This window comes from Peromyscus californicus, unplaced genomic scaffold, assembly GCF_007827085.1.
Source record: "Peromyscus californicus insignis strain IS unplaced genomic scaffold, ASM782708v3 Scaffold_10__1_contigs__length_136768540, whole genome shotgun sequence".
NCBI lineage: Eukaryota > Metazoa > Chordata > Mammalia > Rodentia > Cricetidae > Peromyscus > Peromyscus californicus.
The window spans coordinates 56,737,620-56,759,368 of record NW_026294391.1 but is presented as its reverse complement, the minus strand read 5'-3'; the positions used below and the strand labels follow the sequence as shown (position 1 = coordinate 56,759,368).

General features: G+C 43.7%; 1 protein-coding gene across 1 annotated transcript; it reads right to left on the bottom strand.

The window, feature by feature from the left end:
- Positions 1-5,922: 5,922 nt before the first annotated feature.
- On the bottom strand, positions 5,923-20,589 carry Arr3 (arrestin 3). The gene is given in 17 exon segments (XM_052748333.1): positions 5,923-6,712; positions 7,347-7,356; positions 7,595-7,659; positions 7,823-7,846; positions 8,094-8,180; positions 10,218-10,355; positions 10,717-10,789; positions 11,174-11,248; positions 11,427-11,566; positions 12,176-12,243; positions 12,500-12,509; positions 12,913-12,971; positions 13,071-13,270; positions 19,836-19,880; positions 20,078-20,138; positions 20,292-20,322; positions 20,582-20,589. Coding segments are annotated over 17 exon segments (1,152 nt in total). The 3' UTR covers positions 5,923-6,654.
- Positions 20,590-21,749: the final 1,160 nt, after the last annotated feature.

Sequence of the window (21,749 nt, the reverse complement as noted above, 5' to 3'; positions counted from 1 at the left end):
CACCACCACCCTATTTAGTTAGTATATTCTCCTTTCCCACATTCTCTGATCTGGAACTCAAACCGAGGAAGTAGCATGGATACATTTCTTCTCACAAGCAGCAGTAGGAGACTGGTTCCTGATTTCCCACTTGTAGTAGTTCGAGTAGTGATAACTTACAACTTCCTCCTTTTTCTGACCCCACCCCCAAATAACTTTCTGTCATCCTAGATATTTAATGACTGACCATTAAATACTGCACAGATCCCATCTGGGCCATCTCCACTTCAGAATTTAAAGGGTTTTTCTCTGAAGGAGGGAGGTATTGCGACAATGAAAGTACAAATTTGGACTTAAAAAGAGTCCTAGGAAGAACCATCAAGATGACTCCCTGGGTTGAAAGGATGCCTGCTTCCAAGCCTGACCATCTGAGTTTGCTCCCCAGGACCCACATGGTGGAAGGAGAGAACTGCTTCCCAAAGTTGTATGTTGCCCTCGATCTGCAGGCTTTGGCATGCAGGCACACACAAGAATCCTGGGGAGCTGAGCTGAGTCTCCTAATTCATTCTGGAGAGTGAGTCTTTGTGGGAGAACTAGACATGTACCTTTTTAAATAAACACCACAGAACCTGGCTCTTGCCATGAATCCTACCCCAGCTATACTAAAGGGATTGCTAGAGGCTCAGTTCTGTTAGGTGGCACTGTACCTTCTGAGCAGAGCTGGAGGCAGAATTAGCTCAAGTCTTCCTGAAAGACGTTTATCCTCTAATTTGTTCTGCTGACCCCCAGTGGCCATCTGAGAAAGAAAAGCTTGGATATTTTCAGCAAAATTATTAGCTGAGTCTACCAAACGTTAAAGTCAAGACTCTTTCCATGCTTAATAAACTTGTGTTTATTTTTTTTCTGAGACAGGTTCTTGCTACATAGTCCAAGCTGGCCTTGGACTCATCTTCCTGCTTCAGCCTCTGAAATTCAGAGAATACAGGTGTACACCACCACTGTACCCAGCTGTGGTTAACAGGTGTGTGTGTATGTGTGTGTGGGAGAGAGAGAGAGGAGGGAGTGTGTGTGTGCACATGTGTGTGTGAAGGTCTGAATCAACTCTCTTTCCTTAATCACATCCCACCTTATTTTTGGAGACAGTGTCTCTCACTGAACCTGAATCTCTTTAGCTGGTCTGTTTGGCAAGGAAGTCCCAGGAACCTCCTCTCTCTGCCTCCCCAGTGCTGGGATCACAGGTATGTGCTACCACATCCAGGATACCTTGGTTTGAGACAGGGTCTTGCTGTTATGTAGCTCTGGCTCTCTTGGCACTTACCTCTGCTGGGATTAAAGGTATGCGCCAACATGGCAGACATCCAGCGTTTTTAAGTGCACTATGGGATTCAAACTCATATCCTCACGTTTGTTCAACAAAGACTTTACCGACTGAAACATCGGTATAGCCTCCAGTTGAGATTTTTTTCCTCACCATTAGTTTGTTAATTCAGCACTCAAGTTTTACATCTCATCTACGGTGCAGAGAACATTGCAGAAAACGGGAGCGGGGTGGAAATGTGTCGGAGCCAGAGGATAGATAGGAGGGCTCTCTTCTGCCTTCTGGATATGACATAGCCTTGTAGTCACGAACACACCACAGCTGTGGCTACCTGCACAAGGCTTTGGAGATTTGTATCATGAGCGAGGGGAAGCCCATCGAAGTTTCCTGAAAAGCTCTTGCTCTAGGATAGCAGTTCTCAACCTGTGGGTCGCGACCCCTTTACAGGTCGAACGGCCCTTTCACATGGATCACCTAAGACCATCAGAAAACATAGATATTTGCATTACAGTTCATAAGAGTAACAAAATTCCGGTTAGGAAGTAGCAACGGAAATGATTTTATGGTGGGGGGTCAGCACAACATGAGGAACTGTGTTAAAGGGTCTCAGCATTAGGAAGGTTGAGAACCACTGCTTTAGGATGAGGTTCGCAGGCATTCATTATTTTAGCTTTACTAATGTGGTTATTGTTTTAAATAATAAAGATTCTTCAAGGCCCAGTAGAGTGACACCGAGTTGGATTTCGGGTTAAATATCATTTAATGCAGGGGGCTTGCAGCCTGGGAGAGGAGACCCAGCAACACCCAGCTCATGGATTTTACAATAACCTGGGCCAATGAAGTGGCTCAGCAGGTGAAGGCCCTTGCTGCCAGGCCTAATGGCCTGAGTTTGAGCACCATGGTCCACATGATAGAACAGACTTTTGCAGGTTATCCTCCTACCTCCACATGTATGCCATGGCACATATGTGCGCACATAGTAAGTAAATAATAAATGCAAAAGGCAGCGTATTGGAGAAGTGTGCTCAAAAGTTCCAGCCATCGTGGCTGGAGAGATGCCTCATCAGTTACAAGCATTAGTGGCTTGTCCACAGGACCCAGGTTCAATTCCCAACACCTACATGGTGGCTCAAAACCATCAGTAACTGCTGTTCCAGAGAATCCAATACTCTCTGCCCTCTTCAGCCACCAGGTATGGATGCGGTGCACAGACAGACAAGCAGGTGCATACACAATTTTTCAAAATTCTTTTACTTTTTGATATCATAATATAATTACATCATTTGCTCCCCCTTTTCCTCCTTTTAAACCTTCCCATATATCCTTCTTTGATTTCTTTCAAATTCTTGGCCTTTTATATATTCTTTGATTAATTTTCTTTCATTGATTGTTATTGTTACAATGGTTACTTCACTCAATATGATCTTTTCTAGTTCCACCCATTTACCTGGAAAGTTGATGATTTTATTTTTTTTACAGCTGCATAATACTCCATAGTGTATATGTTTCATTATCCATTCAGGCCATCATTTAGGCTGTCCCCATTCCCCAGCTATTGTGAATAGAGCAGCAATGCACATGGCCGAGCAAGTACCTTCAGAGTAAGATGTCAAGGGTTATAGCTGGGTCGTGTGGTTGGCTTATTTTTAGCCTTTTGAGAGTTCTCTCTGCTCATTTCCAGAGTGCTGCATCAGTTTGCAGTTCCACCAACAATGAATGGGAGTCGTCCCCCCCCATCCCCTCCAGCATGTGCTGTAGGTTCTTTGGTTGATCTTTGCCATTCTGGCTGGGGTAAGGTGAAATCTCAAAAGTTGTTTTCATTTGCATTTCCCTAGTTGTTAGGGACAATGAACACTTTTGAGATATTTCATAGCCATATCTTTTTTCTTTTGAGAATTCTTCAGGTCCCAGACCCATTTTTTTTTTTTTTGGACTAGGTCATTTGTGTTGTTTTTGTTTCAGTTGATTGTTTTGTTATTTTGACTGTTTTTGTTTTTGCTGTTTGTTTTTTGAGTTCTTCATATGTTCTGGGTATTAATTCTCTGTCAAATGTATAGCTATGAATGATTCTCTCCCATTCTATGGGCTTCCTCTTCACTCAGTTGATTATTTTTTAACTGTACGAAAGTTTTTTAGTTTATGACGTTCCACTTGAGAGTTGTTGGCCTTGATTCTTGAGTAGATGGAGTCTTATTGGGAAGTCCTTTCCTACACCTATATCGTGTAGTATACTGTTTCATGTATAGCCCTTTGATCCCTTTGGAGCTAGTTTTTTTGCAAGGGGATAGATATGGGTCTAATTTCATCCTTCTGCATGTAGACATCCAGTTTTCCCAGCACCATTTGTTGAAGATGCTTTCTTTTATACCAGGTATGTTTTTAAGCATCATACATACACAAATTTTAGTGAAACCAGAGCAAAAAATGTACTGGCCTTTGAAGTTACCCTGGCTGCCTTAGATCTGCATCCTGTATAGATGTCTTTTAGTCATCAACGAAGATGCTGGGGTGCTCTGTGTCACCCAGTAGCTGTGCAATGTAGTAAAAGAAACTGACAGCTTCTGGGAGCTGTTTATTCTTAAGTACAGGAGTTGGGAGAGAATATTAAAACCATAAAAAAATCAGACCAGGTGTGGTGATGCACGCCTTTGATCCCAACACTTAGGAGCAGAGGCAGGAAGATCTGAGTTCTAAGCCAAACTAGTCTACTTAGCCAGCTCCAGGACAGCCAGGACTACATAGAACAATGGTTTTCAACTTTCCTAATGCTTATTAGGAAGTTTCTCATGTTGTGGTGACTCCCAACCATAAAATCATTTCCGTTGTTTGCTACTGTTACGAATTGTAATGTAAATATCTGTGTTTTCCCATGGTCTTAGGTAACCCCTGTGAAAGGGTCATTCAACCCCTTCCAAGGGGTCGCAACCTACAGGTTGAGAGCCACTGACAGACCCTGTCTCAAAAAACAATCCGCAGCCGGGCGGTGGTGGCGCACGCCTTTAATCCCAGCACTCGGGAGGCAGAGGCAGGTGGATCTCTGTGAGTTCAAGGCCAGCCTGGTCTACAGAGTGAGTTCCAGGAAAGGCGCAAAGCTACACAGAGAAACCCTGTCTCGAAAAACCAAACCAAAAAAAAAAAAAAAGAGGAATTCTGACCACATGGTCTTCACTTAAAGTCAAACAAAAGAGCCAGCTTTGGCTAAAGTTAGTTCTGTTTTCCATTACCACTTAAGCAGAAAAATTGTCCTGGCTTTTAACACTGAGGGAAACTTGCTTCTCTGCTTTCACACTCCCTACCCCCAGAAAAGCTAAGAAAGAAAGATGTGCCCTTTTTCCAGCAGTGGAGGTGAAGCCATTTATGGAAGAAAGGGCAGAAGCCATACCAGAAGAGCTGGCTTAGTATACCGACAGCGCGGGGAAACTGTTTCAGAGGTTCAGAGCCTGGGGTGGTTTTGTGCTTTCAGGCTGGGGTGGGGAATGAACCTTGCCTCCTTGCTATCATGGGGAAATCCAGGGTTATCTAAAAGTAAGTGGTGGTGGGTAAGTAGAGACAGTGCAAAGGATGTGTTGTAAAGAGAAATGGGTGTTCTGTTTTTTACACTGCAGCTGTTTTTGGCACTGGTCTCAATAAACATCACATTGAGGTCCCCAGATGATTCTTCACCCTCATCTGCATTTTTCTTCCTAAAATTCCAATTGACTGTTACTGCAGGAAGATAGTAAAGGGGCAAGATAGTGGAAACCTATAGTTAGTGAGCTTAAATATCCTTCTTACATATAGTGATGCAAAACACTAGAAGCCTTGAACCCATGACTTCTCTGATCTAACACTGATCTCTGCTCCCCTACGTAAACAGCACAGTAGACCCTCCATGTGAGGATTGGACTTTCGGTGTTCAGACCAACAAACCTTACCATTTGTTGTTCAGATCAGCCATGTTACTTACACACCACATTCATGACATATCACCTCTTTCTGCCCATACATCTAGTACTTGTCCCTTTGAAAGGCCAACCATTGTCCTTTCTTCAGAGTCTCTAAAACCCCCCTCCCCTGCCAACTCATGCCAACTGTTGCTAGAGTCTTCCTGCCTGGCCCACAGTCAGGACAAATCTCTCTCACCCGCCAGTCCCAAGCCGCTCAAACCCGACCAAGTAAACACAGAGACTTATATTGGTTACAAACTGTATGCCCCACGTTGGGCGCCATTTGTTGCTAGAGTCTTCCTGCCTGGCCCACAGTCAGGACAAATCTCTCTCACCCGCCAGTCCCAAGCCGCTCAAACCCGACCAAGTAAACACAGAGACTTATATTGGTTACAAACTGTATGGCCGTGGCAGGCTTCTTGCTAACTGTTCTTACAGCTTAAATTAATCCATTTCTATTAATCTATACCTTGCCACGTGGCTTGTGGCTTACCGGTACTTTACATCTTCCTTGTCATGATGGTGGCTGGCAGTGTCTCTCCCTCAGCCTTCCACTTCCCAGCTCTATTCTCCTCCTTGTCCCGCCTATACTTCCTGCCTAGCCAATGGCCAATCAGTGATTTATTTATTGACCAATCAGCAACACATTTGACATACAGACCATCCCACAGCAGCCAACAAGAGGGACTCACCCTAGAAGTAGCTTCTCCAATCCATTCCATAGCATTCATAGCTTCTTATCTCAAAGCCCATCCCAGACCAGAAATATGAGCCTGGCTTTGCATAGAGATGGGTATATGTGTTTCCTATTGCTCTCTAGGTCACAGCTTCTGGCCTCATTCTAGGGCTCTTGGCCTCACCTTAGAAGGACCAAAAACGTCCCTTGAACTGGGCAGGCAGAGATGGTGTAGCAATGGTTTTCTGTGCTTGAGTCTGTACCACCTGGTATCACCTCATGTTCCTCTCCGGTGGCAATTGGTAACAGCTGGCCTCATAGCCAGGCCTGGGAGTGTCCATTCCCCTTTGGCTTCCTCTCTGGGGTTCCTTACCGTGTAAGCACCAGGTACTGCTAGGCCAAAAGGTGATCACAAGAATAAGTGATCAAGTGGGGGCCAGGGTAGCTGAAGCCAGAGAGAAAAGGCAAGTGACTTGTCAGAGGAAAGTCTGGGACCTCATAGGGCCAAGGTACTTAGTACAGGTAATGTAATCAGGCTTGTGAATAAGGGTTGTGGGGGAGGAAGGGGTACTAGTGCCTGAAGCAGACAAATCATTCTCTGTAGTTCCAGTAATCTCCAAGAAGGAAATAGCACAACGATCACCCGCCATGTCTGGACAAAGCAATTTATTAGAGTGTTGCAGTGAAGACTTCCACACAGGATTATCAGAGAGAGGCTATTGGCTTCTGTTAACTCCGTTTGCTGCTGGAGCTGTCTAGCTCTGGGCCTGGCTGTCCTGCTGCATAAACTCCTCGATGACTATGTCCTCTGAGCTTGCAGAAGCAGCAGAGGGGAATGGAGGGTTAGCAAACCCCTTCCTGGGCTTTCTCCACATGCTTGATTCTGAAGAGGCACCCCCTTTCCTGCTTCTCAGCCCTCCCCTCCACACCCCATGTGGAGGGCGTGTCAGCACTTGGGAGGACGAGGCAGGCAGATCTCTGTGAGTTCGAGGCCAGCTTGGTCTAGGTTTACAGAGAGAGATCCAGGACAGGCACCAAAACTACACAGAGAAACCCTGTCTCGAAACAACAACAACAATAACAAAAAAGACAAAGATGCTGTGGATAGAATGGACCCCAAATCAGTAGCTTAAAATAGAGAAGGGGCAACCAAGCCAGTTTTGCCAAGGGGTAAGGGGTCATAAGGACACCTTAACAACAGAATGGGTTTGGGGAGGGAAGGAAAGAGGAAACATGAAAGGGATGAGGGGGAAGAACAGTTCCAAGAAGAGCAGCAGGAGACAGGAGAAAGAGGGCTATAGAAAGCACCAGACTGTGACGTGAAGCTAAACCATGCTTCCGGTTCAGTCTTGAAAACAACACTTTGAGGAAGCTTTTTAAAATTCCATAATAAAACAGCAGTAGGCAAGGGGGTGGGGTGGGGCTTCCAAGCCTCGTCCTGACTTACCTGGTAGCCACTGTGGCAAGCGTGGAGAGGGAAGGAAAATGGAACTGAAGTGCCTAAGTGGCACTGCAGTTCCGTGAAGAAATCTCTCTACTCTTCTCCCTCCTTTTTTTTCTGGGCCTCCCCCTCCCCTGTATGTCCCCTGAAAACCTAGAGATCCTGTCTGCCTATCGTCATTCCACCTCAAGCCACTCTTTTCCAAGAACTGCTTGGTCCCCAACCCTCAGGGTGATTGTTCCTGGGAGCCTCACCTGGTCTCTCACCATGAGATGGCTTTGGATGGATCAAGATCAGGGGCAGCTCCACACCAACATCACTGCAAGTATCCCAAGGTGGAGTTACTGATGTCCTGAAAGGGCCCACTCCCTGACCTTCCTTTTCCAGTTCTGGGAGACCCTCATGGTTCTGAGGACTCTTTTGGTCTCCTTATGCCCTCTTCCTCTCCATCTTGCCTCAGTCCTGTCACCGTAGCTTCTCACCTGGCTGGAAGACCTCGGAGGATGCTGTGAATGAAATGGCACATTAGTAGAGGAGGAGTCAGCCCAGTTTTGCTGGGGATGAGGAAATCATAAAGCCAATTTAGTAACAGAATGGACCTTTCGCAGGGGAAGTGACTCCTTCATTGAGTTCACGGGTTTCTGAACTTAGTCTGGAAAAAGACTAACCTTGAATGGGTCAGTCTAAAAGAGAGGAAAACAAGTGACAACACCCTGGCTCCCAGCCCTGCCCAAACCCACTGGAAGCCTCCACTTACCCCCATAGGACAGCATCAGGTTGACTCTAACTTTGTAGGACACCAGGGTCCCCAGAAGCTCCTTGTTCATCCCAGGTCGAAGACTTGCCATTGTAGTGCCAATTTGGGGAATTAGGAATATAAGTGAACTTAGCTCCCCCAAATCCTTCCTGTGTTTCCTATTACCATGTCCCATTGCCTTTGTCTTCTCTCAAAAGCTATCCCAGGCTGTAATTGCTTCTGCCCAGTTGGGATGACATTTTTCTTCCTAAAATTCCATTTGACTGTGTTACTGTCTATTCGAGGGCCTATTTTCTTATTGAATATAACTACTCTGCTTGATTTTCAGGAGCCAAAGCAATCTTGCCTCATCTACTACTCTCTTTTCTGCCCTAACTCCTAAACACCTGGAACATAGCCTAGGCAGACCTGTCTTCCTTTTGTGCTCCTCAAAATGTCACGTGGAATTCCTATCTTCTAACTTCTTTTCATGCCATGTTTCCAGTCTGGAATGTTCCCTTCTTCTTCTTCTTCTTCTTCTTCTTCTTCTTCTTCTTCTTCTTCTTCTTCTTCTTCTTCTTCTTCTTCTTCTTCTTCTTCTTCTTCTATTATTATTATTATTATTATCATCATCATCATCATCATTATTATTGAAGAATGTTTTGTAAAATCTGTCTCCTCTGTGCTCATTCTATCTCCTCTAAGAATCCCTTGTTACCTGTGTTGGCTTTTAACTTCTATTGGACTCATATATGAACCACATGCAACTAACACTTAACTATTACATTTGTATTCCTCTATGTTCCTCATCTGGGCCGTATATTAACTGAAAGCAAAGACTGTCTTAAGTTTCTTTGTATATCCTGATTGTATTGCATAGGAATGAGCATTTAATAAGTGCTCAATAAAAACCTGATGATTGAAAAATAAGATACCAAAAGCTGTAAGGATCTCGGGGTAGTCTTTTGGTTGCTTTGGGGTGCTGATCTCTACAAAATAATGCTCTTTGGATAATTTCTAAGGCTGTTTCTACAAATAACAGCCTGTAGATAGTTGCTTGATAAGGCATGGGGAGAACTGGGCATTTATGATTGTAGATGGTAGCCAAATGGCTTTGGTAAGAAACACATCTAATGCTAATCTGAAGGCATAGAACCAAATGAATGGCATCAAAGAATCCTATCAATTCCTGTCATATAATTCTCATTTTATATCCTCTTTTTGCACCATTTCTCATCTCCTAACACTCCACTCTATTCTCTCTTCTCTAGATAGTAACTATTGTAGAGATCACATGGTCAGAGTCAGATGACATATAATAGAATCCTGTCTGCCTCCTAATTATTCAACCTTGAACAAATCCCTTGTCTTGAAGCCTCAGAGTTACGTGTAAATGGAATAACATACCTGGCCAAGGTTAGGAATAGAAGGCCCTGAGTTCATCCTCTGCACCTCAGAAACAACAACAAACCCAACCACCTGGCCAGTGCATGTAAATAGCATTCTTAGGAAGAAAATATAGGTGTAAAGCTTTTGTAAAGTGTGTCTTGTTTTTCATTTTTTATTATTATTACATTTGTATTTATCCATTTTGTACCCTTGGGTGGATGTAGGGGTGCAGGTGCCATGGTAAACATGTGGAGGTCAGAGGACAACAAGAATTGATTCTCTCCATCACCATGTGGGTCCTGGGGATTGAACTCAAGCAGTCAGCTTAGCAGCAGGTGCCTTTACTTGTTGAGGCACTACACCCGCCCTGCTTATCATTTTTTGTCACAGGATCTTGCTATATAGCCTAGGCAGACCTCAAACTTGTGATTCTCCTGCCTCAGTGCTGACCACTATGTGTGCTAGGATTATAAGCATGCACCCCTGTGACTGGTTTGGGCTGTAAAATCTTACATAACAAGGATTTTCTGTTCTCTGCATTTTCTTTTCTCATTACCTAAGACCTAAGCTTACTCTCGGTCCCATAGGTATTCATTTAGCTTGAGGCTGGCTCTGAGGTCTGTGAGCGTGCTGAGGGGCATTTTAAAAGACAAATAGGCTCAACTGAAGATGAAACCTTAGAGCCATGCATAATAGCATGTAGGACGGGGTAAGGGTAGGAAATAGAGGTTGCAAATTGCCTATAAGCTTACATTGTGCTAGAGGCCAGATTGGTGGCTTCGTGCTTGAGTTTGCCATCCAGTGCCAGGCCCTGTTTCTGGTGGTTGGCAGCCAGGAGTGGGGTTACTGCAAAGGTCTGGGAGAAGCTGGAGTTAGCAGCTACTGTCTCTCTTTGAAAGAGAACAAGAGAGGAACTTGGGCTAGGCTTGTCAACTAAGTAGACCTTTACTCCCAAGAGTATCTTGTACAATCTCAAGAACCCGTGGGAAATCTAAAGAGAAGCGGTATATCTATGAATGGGAAAATTAGCTGTGGTGGGAAATCCCTGTCCTAGCATTGCGGTGGTCTTTCTGTGAATCATATCCCCACCGACAGTTCTCCGGAGAGTTCAGCCCTTCCTGTGACATTCCTCATTTCTAGATTCTCCCTGCTATTTCTTCTTTTCCAAAAACCCCTTCTCTGCTTCTTGGCCTTCTTCCCACCATCTCACTCACCCCTGTGACTTTTTCCCTAGCCCCAGCAGCAGCTCACGTGAACTCCTGAATGAACACAGTCTTCGTGTACTTGTCTAGTGAATACAGGACAACATCTGTGATCTGCACAATTGAAAAAGCCAGGGAAAGGACATGACTAATCAGGCAATCACCCTTGTGACCCCAGCTTACTGCCCTTTGATGTGATCCTATACATCTGCAGTAAGATGTGATCACATGTTTGTTGGTTGTTTTTTTTTCCAGACAGGGTTTCTCTGTGTAGCTCTGGCTGTCCTGGAACTTGCTCTGTAGACCAGGCTGGCCTCGAACTCACAGAGATCCTCCTGTCTCTCCTTTTCCAGTACTGAGATTAAAGGTGTGTGCTACCACCACCCAGTAGTGATCACATCTTTTGATAGGTCTGTTTTGGAAAGAAAACTAAGATAAATGGGTAAGAAGTGCAGCTGTGTTTTAGAACTCGTTGTTTGTTTGGGGGTCAGATGCAGAGCATTCACCTGCAAGCTTGATTCTTTTGATGACCTTGTTGTGGATAGAAACATGGACAGAAATAGCTTCTCCATGGTAGTGAACTGAACCAGGAGGTTAGAAGGAAGACACCCAGACCTAGATCTAGAATTTTCATTTCCTTAAAACTGTTGTTGCCCTGATTCCCATCTCTGCCTACCCAAGCTAAGACATTAGTAAAAAGAGATAGCAGAGCGGTTCTAATGTAAGGAATAGGATATGGCGGGGGTGGGGAGGTGTCACCAACCTCTCTGTCCATCCAGGCCTAGAGTTGTAGGGGCTGAGCCGACAGAAAGAAGCTGCGAATGGTCTGTGCCCAGGGACCAGGGCCTGGTTCCAGGGCTGAAAACCGCACTTTCCTCATAACCAGCTGCACAGAATCACTGAGGAGAGGCCAAGGGATATGATCAAAGTCTCATTCTGGAACCGCAGACCACCTCATACTATCCTTAAAGCTCTCTATTTACTTGGGGATGGGCGTGGAGAAAGACTTCCCTCAGAGAATGCCTTGAATCCTTGATGTTCTGTAGACCAAGGGATTGCAAAGTGGACCACTGACTAAATCTGCCCTGTTTCTTGTTTATCTATGGCCTGCAGTCTAAGAACCCTGATTACAGTTGTACATAGCTAAAATAAATAAAAAAGCCATATTCTGTAACATAGGTATTATATAAAATCCAAATGTCAGTGTCCATGGATTCAGTTCTGTTAGAATCCAGCAACATGTTTTCATTTCTATAGTATCTATGACTGTTCCAGTACAACAACCGCAGAGTTATGATAGCCCACAAAATGTAAATATGTGTCGTTTGGCTTTTCACATGTCTGCCAACCCATGTCCTAGAGTGAAGAAGAGGAGTGAAATCAGAGGGACTCAGAACAGGACATCCATGCTGGTGACAGTGATGCTATCACTAGGCCCGTTTATGTCCTAAGAGCAGGGTCTGTGATAGAGGCTAAAGGCAAGGATTTGAGGAAGACCAAAGGGGTACCTCTTAGGGATTTTCTCATCCAGATTTTCTGCACATAAACTCTTCACTTCAAAGTCAACCCCACAAGGCTGGAAAGAATCAGGAACAAAGAAAATGCATTTCCAGTTCTATCCCCCCTCCCTTGCGGGACTACATGAAAATGTCTTCATCCCTTAGCTGTCCGTTTCTCCAATCTTGTCCACCTGTCTCTCTTCCTATGCCCCATTGTAACTACATGTCTATCTAGTCGCTATTGTTTGGATCCAAAACATACCCTAGATGCCTAGGAATTAAAGGCTTGGCGCCAGCTTGTGCTTCTTTTCTTTTTGTATAGCCCTGGCTGACCTGGAACCCACTGTATTGACCAGGTTGGCTTCGAATTCAACAGCGCTCTGCCTATCTCTGCCTTCCAAGTGCTGGGATTAAAAATGTACACCACCACAGCCAGCCTAGCTGATGATTCTATAGCGAGGTGGTGAAAACTGTAAGAGTTGGAACCTCTTAAGAGAGATTGAGGAAGTTTGGTTATTGCAAACATGCACTTCTTGGTATTCTTTTTGCTCCCTGGACACTATGAGGTGCCCAGACCTCTTTGGCCATATGCTCCCATCATGATGTACTATGATGCGACAAGCCCAAATCAACTGAGTTTCCATAGACTGAACCATGAGGGGGGAAAAAGACAAGAAAATGCCGTGCCTCCTTTGAAGTTGATCATATCATTGGTGGAAAGGTGACTAGCTCACTGTCTTCCCTACCTTTCTTGATCTTCAGGCCCAGGCTGCAGTGTCACCGAGCAGGGCAGGTTAGCAGCCATCTAAGAAAGCAAAAGGAGCTCAGCAAAATAGGGACACCTTTTCCTGTCCTTCTCTCTCTTAATCTTCTCTGGAAACTGCCTGAGACTTGAAGGCAGTACCTGAAGTGTGAAAGGGTAGGCACTGGCCCCGAGTTTGTGCAGAAGCCGCTCCTGTAAAGCTGTGAGGGGGCCCTGGATGCTGGTGGGTTCAGCTGGAGCCACCTGCTTGGCCTGTATTTAGAGATCTTTGCAGAATGTCAGACCAATCACATCCAAGTCCTCACAGCCATAGCGAAAGGCACATGTCAACATGGCAAACACTGCAGGCGAAGGAGAGTGACTCGTCAGACCAGTGGTGAAGGAAATCATAAATGGGGGACAGGAGGACCCCGAGAGGCAATCTAATATAATCCAAAATGTATGGCCATAAAGAAAAGGATCAATGCATTTGATTGCAGCAAATTTTTAAACGTCTCTGTGTTAAAAGTTTCACAAAGAAAAAAAAAAAAGAAATCCAGAGTTAAAATATTTGAAGCACATATAACAGTTTAGCATCTGGAATATAAAGAACTCTGGAAGGCTGAGGAGATAGTTCAGTTGGCAAAGAGCTTGCTGCGAAAGCATGAGGACATGGATTTGATCCCACGTGAAAAGGTGGGGCGTGATAGTGGTACGTGCTTTCAATCCTAGCGCTGCTAGGTGGAGACAGGTGGATCCCTGGGGCTCAGTGGCCAGCCAGCCTAGCCTAGCCAGTGAGCCCCAGGACAGTGAGAGATCCAGTCTTAGAAAACACAGTAGGTGGTGCCTGTTAAGGAACGACACTCAAGGTTGACCTCTGGCCTCCACACATACATGAACAAAATAACTGTTACAAATCAGTAAAAAGTATGCCATTCTAAAAGTTTGCAAAGAATGAGGATGGATTCTTAGCAGAAGCACAAGTAGAATGAATGGCCAATGATTTGTGTAGTCTCAGCAGTAATCAGATGCATTCAAATTAAAGCCACAGTGGGATAACATTTCATACAGATCAGACTGTCAAAAATATTACAGCCAGATAACACTAAGTGTTCATGACGATGTAGCCCAATTGAATTTCACATGAATGACTGATGGGAGCTACATTAATATAACCAATTTGGAAAACTGGTGCTCTCTAGTAAAATTGAATCTTTTCTCATCTTCTCTTATGAATGGGGTTAAGGCCCTTATTAGAGAAGCCTTATGTAGCTTCCATCTTTTTTTTTCTGTTTCACCTTCTGCCACCTAAGGATACAACATTCCTCCCCTCTGGAGGGCCCAGCAATAAGGCACAATTTTAGATGCAAAGAGAAGCCTTTACCAGAGAATTGAACATGCTAATCATTTGAACTTGGATTTGCCAGGCTACTGAATGGTGAGAAAGTAAATTTCTTTTCCTTATATATCACCCAATCTTGGTTATTTTGGTATAGCAGCATTAATGGATTAATAAATATATTAACATGATTAAATCTAAAAAATGTGAGTAAAAAAACTTCTAACAGCAGAATTAAATGTGCAGTGTGTTATCGTTTATATAAAGCTTAAAACTTTATGGAACAATATAAATATTGGCTGCAGATATATAAATGTGAAGTATAAGTATACAAGCATCATGGAACAAATAAACACCAAATCTAGGAGAATGGTTATCTGGGTAGGAGAAAAGAGAAGGATGAGGGAGAGAGACACAAAGAAGGACACAGGAAGCTTCAGGTTCTATAGTTCTTTTCAAACCTAGGTAGTAGGTATAATTGTTAATGCCTGAAATATTTAATAGTTTAAAAGAGCTAACAAGATTTAGGGTCAGGTACCAGCAAGATAGCTCAATAGGTAAAAGTGTTGGTTGCACAAGCTGGATGACTTCATTTTAATCCCTGGAACCCACAAAAAGCTGGAAGTGGTGGCTTTGCATCTGTAATCCCTGCATTCATAAGGTGAGATGGGAGCAGAGGCAGGAGAACTGGCCAGAAATTCATGGGTCAGTTAGACAGAGGAGCAAAAACAAGCGAGATCTCCAGATGAAAGGCGGGAGCTGCCACACTCTAAAGTTGTTCTCTGACCTCCACTCACACTCCACTCACCTCTACAGTGACGTGTGCATATATTATATACATTATTATATACATGTGTGCACATACAAACACATAATAGTAACAACAACATTTCGAAAGGATTTAGGGAGGGTCAGGATACCTGGACTTTAATAGGATTTATACAAATCCCTTGGCTTTCCTGGACCCTGTTAGTATAACTGGCAAAAAGAGGGCCAGAGCTGGGGAAATCAGATCCCAGGTCACTGGCCATTCCGCCTATCCAAAATGATGGGCTTAGTTCAGTGAGAGACCCTCATCTCTGCTCAATAAGGTGGAGAGTTATAGAGCAAGACACCTGGAGGGCTCCTCTGACCTCAGCATGTGGGTGAACAGGCATGCATACCCACACACTCACATGTATGTACTACTGTCATGTACATACAACACATACATGCCCTCAATATATAAATAGTACTGTACTGTGAGCCATAACTCTATTATGTAGACTTCACAACAATCCTTAAGTAAAGAAAAAATCAGTCAATGGTTCAGGATTCCTTTCCTTCTACTTATTTATGTATTTATTTATTTATTTTGACACAAGGTATTATGTAGCTTGAGGTGGTCTTGAACTTCTGAGGATATGCCACCATATCTGGTTTCTGTAGTGGTAAGGACTGAACCCAGGACTTCATGCATGCTAGACAAACACTCTGTCAACTAAGCTACATCCCTAGCCAGGTTCAGGACTTCAACTCACAACTCACACAGATTTAGACTCCAGAGCCTAGACTCATTTGTACCAAACTTCACTCAGAAGATGGTTATAATGAGTTAATGTATAAAGAATTTCTTTGAAGCCTAATGTGGTGTTTAGATGTAATTCCAGCACCTGGGAGGTGGAGGCAGGAGGATCAGGACTTCATGACTAACCTCAGCTACAAAGTCAGTTTAAGGCCAGAATGAGCTGCATGAGACACCGTCTTTAACAAACAAAGAAAAAGAATTTTATTTGGAAACATCCATAGACATAAATGATTGATGATGATGATGATGATGATGATGATGATGATGATGATAGAAATCTTGGCAAAAATGGAATAGGTACAAGCAAACTATACTTTGGAGCTGTTATCTAAGATTAGGGGTAGACAGAAAGCCTCTGAAATATAGTAATGGAGTGTGGGATGGGGTAGGCAGGTATACTCCAAAACTAAGGTGACTGGGATGGAATCAAGGAAAGGTGGAGAGCAGAGATGGGTAACTTTAAGTCTATCCGGGGTCTCAAAACAGAGAACTCTCGACAGCCATGCATGAATAGAAAGTAACTTATTACATATGGTATACATGATCCGTAACTGCCTCATACACCAAAACAAGAAAGCAGACTAAAGTAGAAGGGGAATGGTTAGGAAGGAGGAGATCCTCAGGAATGGGGAAGAGTAATGGGGGATGAATATGATCACAATATACAAGATATGTATAAAAGTGTCCTAAGTGCTGGCCTCGAACTCACAGAACACCATCTGCTTCTGCCTTCCAAGAGACTAGTCCTCCTGAAATGCTAGGCTTCACACTACCACCAAGCCAGACCCCTAGCCCTGCAAGACAACTCTTCCCATCCCCTTGCCCTCTCAGTCCTTTGCTTTCTTTGAGCCGTCCTTTGCAGTTCAGAAGAAGGCTATTTCCCAGCAGAGGGAAGGGATGGTGCTAAACCACTGAGGTCAAATCAGAGGTAAGGCAGCATGGACTGGCTTTGCTGTTTCCATGGCCCACGCTAGGCACTCATAGCAAGGTACTCCAGGAACAATCTATCTGGTTGACAACCTCTCCTCCGGGGTCTCTAGACCCTTTCCTGTCTAGTTCCTTATCTCTTTCATTTGCCCCCTCACCCTGCCTTCTTCAGACTGCTGCTTTTGGTGGCAGTGTGCTGATTATAGGGATCAAGGCTATGGCCTTTTTTGAGGCAGACTCTCTCTACGTAGCTCTAGCTGGCATGGAACTCACTACGTAGACTAGGCTGGCCTCGAACTCACAGGCTCTCATACATGCCAGGTAAGCACCCTACCGCTTAACTTTCTTTTTACTTTTTATTTTGAGACAAGATCTCATTAAATTGCTCAGTCTTGAACTTGTTTGTGATCCTCCTGCCTATGGACCCCCCTGTAGCTAGAAGTTTCTCCAGTCCTGCCTGGGCCCTGCAGTCCCATGGCCTGCTTATAAAATAATCATGCGGAGACTTAATATTATTTGTAACTGTTTGCATTAGCTCAGGCTAACTGTTGACTAGATCTTACACTTAAACTCAGCCCATTTCTGTTAATCTATATGTCACCGCCACTTATTCCGTGGCTTTATCTGTATGCCATTACATGCTGCTCCCTGGATGGCAGGCTGGTGTCTCCTGACTCAGTCTTCCTCTTCCCAGAATTCTCCTGGGCTGCTTATCCCACCTATACTTTCTGCCTGGCCACTGGCCTATCAGCGTTTTATTAAACCAGTGTACAAAAGCATTATCCTACAGCACCCCCTATCCCCCCACTCCCAGTTACTGGGATTACAGGCCTATATTACCAGATCTGGTAGTAGCTTGCTTTTATTTTCTTTTAAAAGTCAACATCTACTCTAAATTTATCCATTTTTGTTTTAATTATATAAAGCATATACATACAAATTTATGAGTATTCGAAAGTATAATGAAAAAGAGAATTCAAAGCTCTACCACACATCATATTCCAGAGATAACTGCCATGTTATCTGTTGTGATGTGTTCCAAATTGTTTTGTTTCTGTAACTGAACACAAAGTCATCTTAGGTACTTATAACTTATCTCTCATTTCATTTTTGAAATTAAACTTTTTTAAATTTTGTGACCACTGTACAGTCACATGCAATTGTAAGAAATAACACAGAGGCCAGACAGAATGTTGTTAAACAGTATTGTATTCATATCCCCACATCTTTTGCCTCACTTGCCTTTAGCACTCAATGGCATAGAATATGCAACTTTACATTAAAACATACATCTTTAATAGAAAAGGACATGAGAAAATATGATGAAAGTAAGGGGACATTCATAATGTAACAAAACATACAACTGAGAGTAAATTTCCGATGTATGATTTAAATGAATAATAATATAAAACCCTACTAAAGAGACATAAAAGAAAATTCAAAGAAAAAGAAAAAATATATCTAATTTCTGAGTAAATGTGCAATTTAGGGGGAGATAAGTTCTGACCATGTAGCTCCATTGGCCTGAAAGTCACTATGCATGCTAGCCCAGCCTTAAACTTGTACTTTGCTTCCTGCCTCAGCCTCTTAGGTGCTGGGATAGACGTAGACATCATGCCAAGCAACATGCAATTTTTAAAGTAAATATTTCCTTTCCTACGTTATTCTGGGCATGTTTAGGAATGCGGGGGGGGGGGGGGAGAACATTTAGATTTTAGAAACAGAATATTTGTTACTAATTCGTAGCTATACTGCAAAGTTTCTCTGATATTTAAAACTGGCCAGATTGCTTATCCATAGTGCTTAGTCTTTGAGATGATGGTGGCTCTTTTATCCCTCAACATCCAAAGGCTGTTTCTAGACTAGTCGTCACCAACTGGTTCTGAATCTTTTTTCCAGTTGAACCCAATTTTCAGTCCAGTTGGATCACAGTGGGGTTAATCCACAGTGAGAATTAAAAGGGAAAAATACAGAGGAAAATAATTCCGTGCAATCTTGAAGCAGAGTTCTGCTGCCAGAGTGCTGTCTCCTGCTGTTACTGCCTGTGCTTATTATTCCTTTGGAATTTTGTTAAAGGAATATTCAGGCAGTCTCTCTCTCTCTCTCTCTCTCTCTCTCTCTCTCTCTCTCTCTCTCTCTCTCACACACACACACACACACACACACACACACACACACACACACAAAACAAAACAAAAAACACAAACACGTGAAGAAAAACCCAATGGAATGACATATATCAGATCTTGCAAAATGGAAGTCTGAGGGACACTTAGCATACAAAATATGAATAAATAAATAAATAAATAAATAAATAAATAAATAAATAAATAAATGGAATAGTTAAAGACCTATACAGGTCTTTAAAAAAATCTTTTAGTGAGTCGTTAGCATTTGAAAGTCAAGAAAACGTATGCAAATTATGGATTTTTCTGTGTATTGGTTCACTCCATAAGCAGACTAAGCTTAAACTGAGACCAGGAGTCAAGCAGGACCACCATATCAATAATGAGGAAAACCAGAAATTTTAAAGACATTATTTTAATTTAATTTCAGCACATATGTTTGTTTTGTGTGATTTTGAAGAGTGTTTTATTTGTTCTCTAGAAACATAGTTGTTTTGAATACTCTTTGGGGAAAAATAAACAGTCTTTTGAGATTTGGGACCTATAAAGTGCTTGCTCCCTTTCCAGTTTTTTGTTTGTTTGTTTTGTTTTTTTAGGTTTTTGAGACAGGATTTCTCTGTTTAGCTTTGGAGCCTGTCCTGGAAACTCACTCTGTATCCCAGGCTGGCCTCGAACTCACAGAGATCTGCCTGCCTCTGCCTCCCGAGTGCTGGGATTAAAGGCGTGCACAAAAAAAAAAAGACAAAATAACAAAAAAGACCAGCTCTTTTTATAACCGGAAGAATGTGGCTACATTAGGCCGAACTTCCCGGTTGTCAGGACCCGGCAGACAAAACGTTAACAGTTCCTGCTGCTTCCTGTTTTTCTGATGCCCTCTGGTCTAAGCCTCTCATTCAGGTAGCCTATCTTGCATGTGTGGCGTTGGGACTCCTGCAGCTTACAAAAACCAGTTAAGGATTTCTACTTACTCTTTCGACCTTTTAATTACTTGGGGTTAACAAGGATTACTCCATCTGCAGAGAAAGGGAGAGGTGGTACCCTGGTCAGAAAAACCTGGAGTGTGAGTGAAACAGAAGTTGATTCCCGAAATGATTCCTCCCTTTCTGCCCTTCAGTTGGTCTCATTGATCTGCATGCTCATGCCTGGTCTGTCTTTTACGTCCTGGCTCCCACTCCCTTCTCAGGCCCTTTCCCACTTGGGACTCACTAACCAATGGGCTCCGCGGTGTCTGAATCATCCACGAAGTCTCGTTTCCCCACGTAGATAGAAAGCTGTCCTCGTGAAAGAACTTGCTGTATCAGTCTCACAGCTATCTTTGAATGAACTGTCCCGAGGCCCAGAGCCCAGCCCACCGAGACCTTGAAGAATGTATCCACTGCTCTCGTTTGCGCTTTCATCTGCTCAGCTGGACCAGGCTCTCTTACCTTCCCATCGGAGCTGCTCTTCTTAAACACTCTATGGGGTGAATAATCAGAAAGAGGAAGGGGGTTGGCAGAGCGGGAAAGAGGAGAGAAAAGAAGAAAAGAAAGGGAAGTTTGGGGAACAGAAAAGATTCCTAGGATTAGAACTAGAGGCTCCAAGAGCACGAGATAGAGCAAGGGTAGAGATAATTGGGGTAGGGCCCCAAACTATAAACCCCTCCATCCCAAAGGCCAGTAGTCTGGTTTGGATAAGGAACAATGCACAGATCCAGAGCATTAGAAGGAATTCTTACATGGACATGCTGGCCGAGGAATTTATGTTGAATCTTGCCTGAGATGAGCGAAGGAGGAAAGCTCAGTTATTTAGCCCCTATTTCCCTCATCACACTCCAGCCTCCCGCAGAGATGCACCTAGTGTAATGGAAATCTACTTCCTTAGATACCACACCAGCACACAGTGCTTCCTGCCATACTCCCTTCCTAGGGCACCTCTTTAGTTACTCACTGAGCCTACCGGACAAGGGGAAAACACCTCCCTCCCTGTTTTCTCCAAGTCAATCTCTGTCTCTCTCTGTCTGTCTCTTTTTCTCTGTGTGTTTGTGTGTGTACACATGCGTGCATGTGTGTGAAAGCCAGAAAGATGTCCAGTGTCTTCCTTGATTTCTCCCTACCTTATATTTTTAATCCTTTCTAGGTATCCCACTTGATCCCACTCTGTCTCTTAAAATGTGTTTCTTGGGTTGCACGATACCGAACTTCACCTGGCACACAGTCGTTGGCAAGACATGTTTATTAACCATATGAATGGATAAATGACTGGATTATATCTCCGTTTGTCCCTGGAATGGATTTGACCCTGAGTGAGCATGTTTTTGGCCTCCAGCTAAGAAAAAAGAAAGGGAGAAAGAAGGAGGAGGAAAGGTGTAGAAGCAAAGGGGTTGCTGCGCTTGCTTTCTTGGTGTTGGAGGTAGAAGCCTCTGTGGAGGTTGAAAGCCCTCCTTGCCCTTATCTATCATCCTTCTTACTACTTTCCTCATGATTTCCCACCCATCTCTCCAGGTGCTAGGGAACCAGAGAGAGGGAAATGTCTTCCTGGTGCTTTCCTTCAATACATATTAGATCTGCTCAGAGGGATGAATTGGGGGTGGTGAGTTCTGGAAGTCTCTTATATCAGCCTGAAAAACCATTGCTTGCACCAGGAAAGATGCCCCTCTCCTCTCCTAAAGGAGATGCTAAAGTCAAGGATGGTGGTAGGCTTCGTCTGGGCTAGAAGCAGGGAGATTTAGAATATTACCTGAGGAAAGAGATGGAGTTTACTCCAGTCTCTTGCTCTAGTTGCTAAGCTGGCCTCCCAGCCTCTTATTACCCACAGTCCTCTGAATGTAGATTGGTGGGAGTCACAGAAACAAGAATAGGGTTCAGGTGGGTGGCATGAGACATTGCTATAGTTAGCTCAGTGGG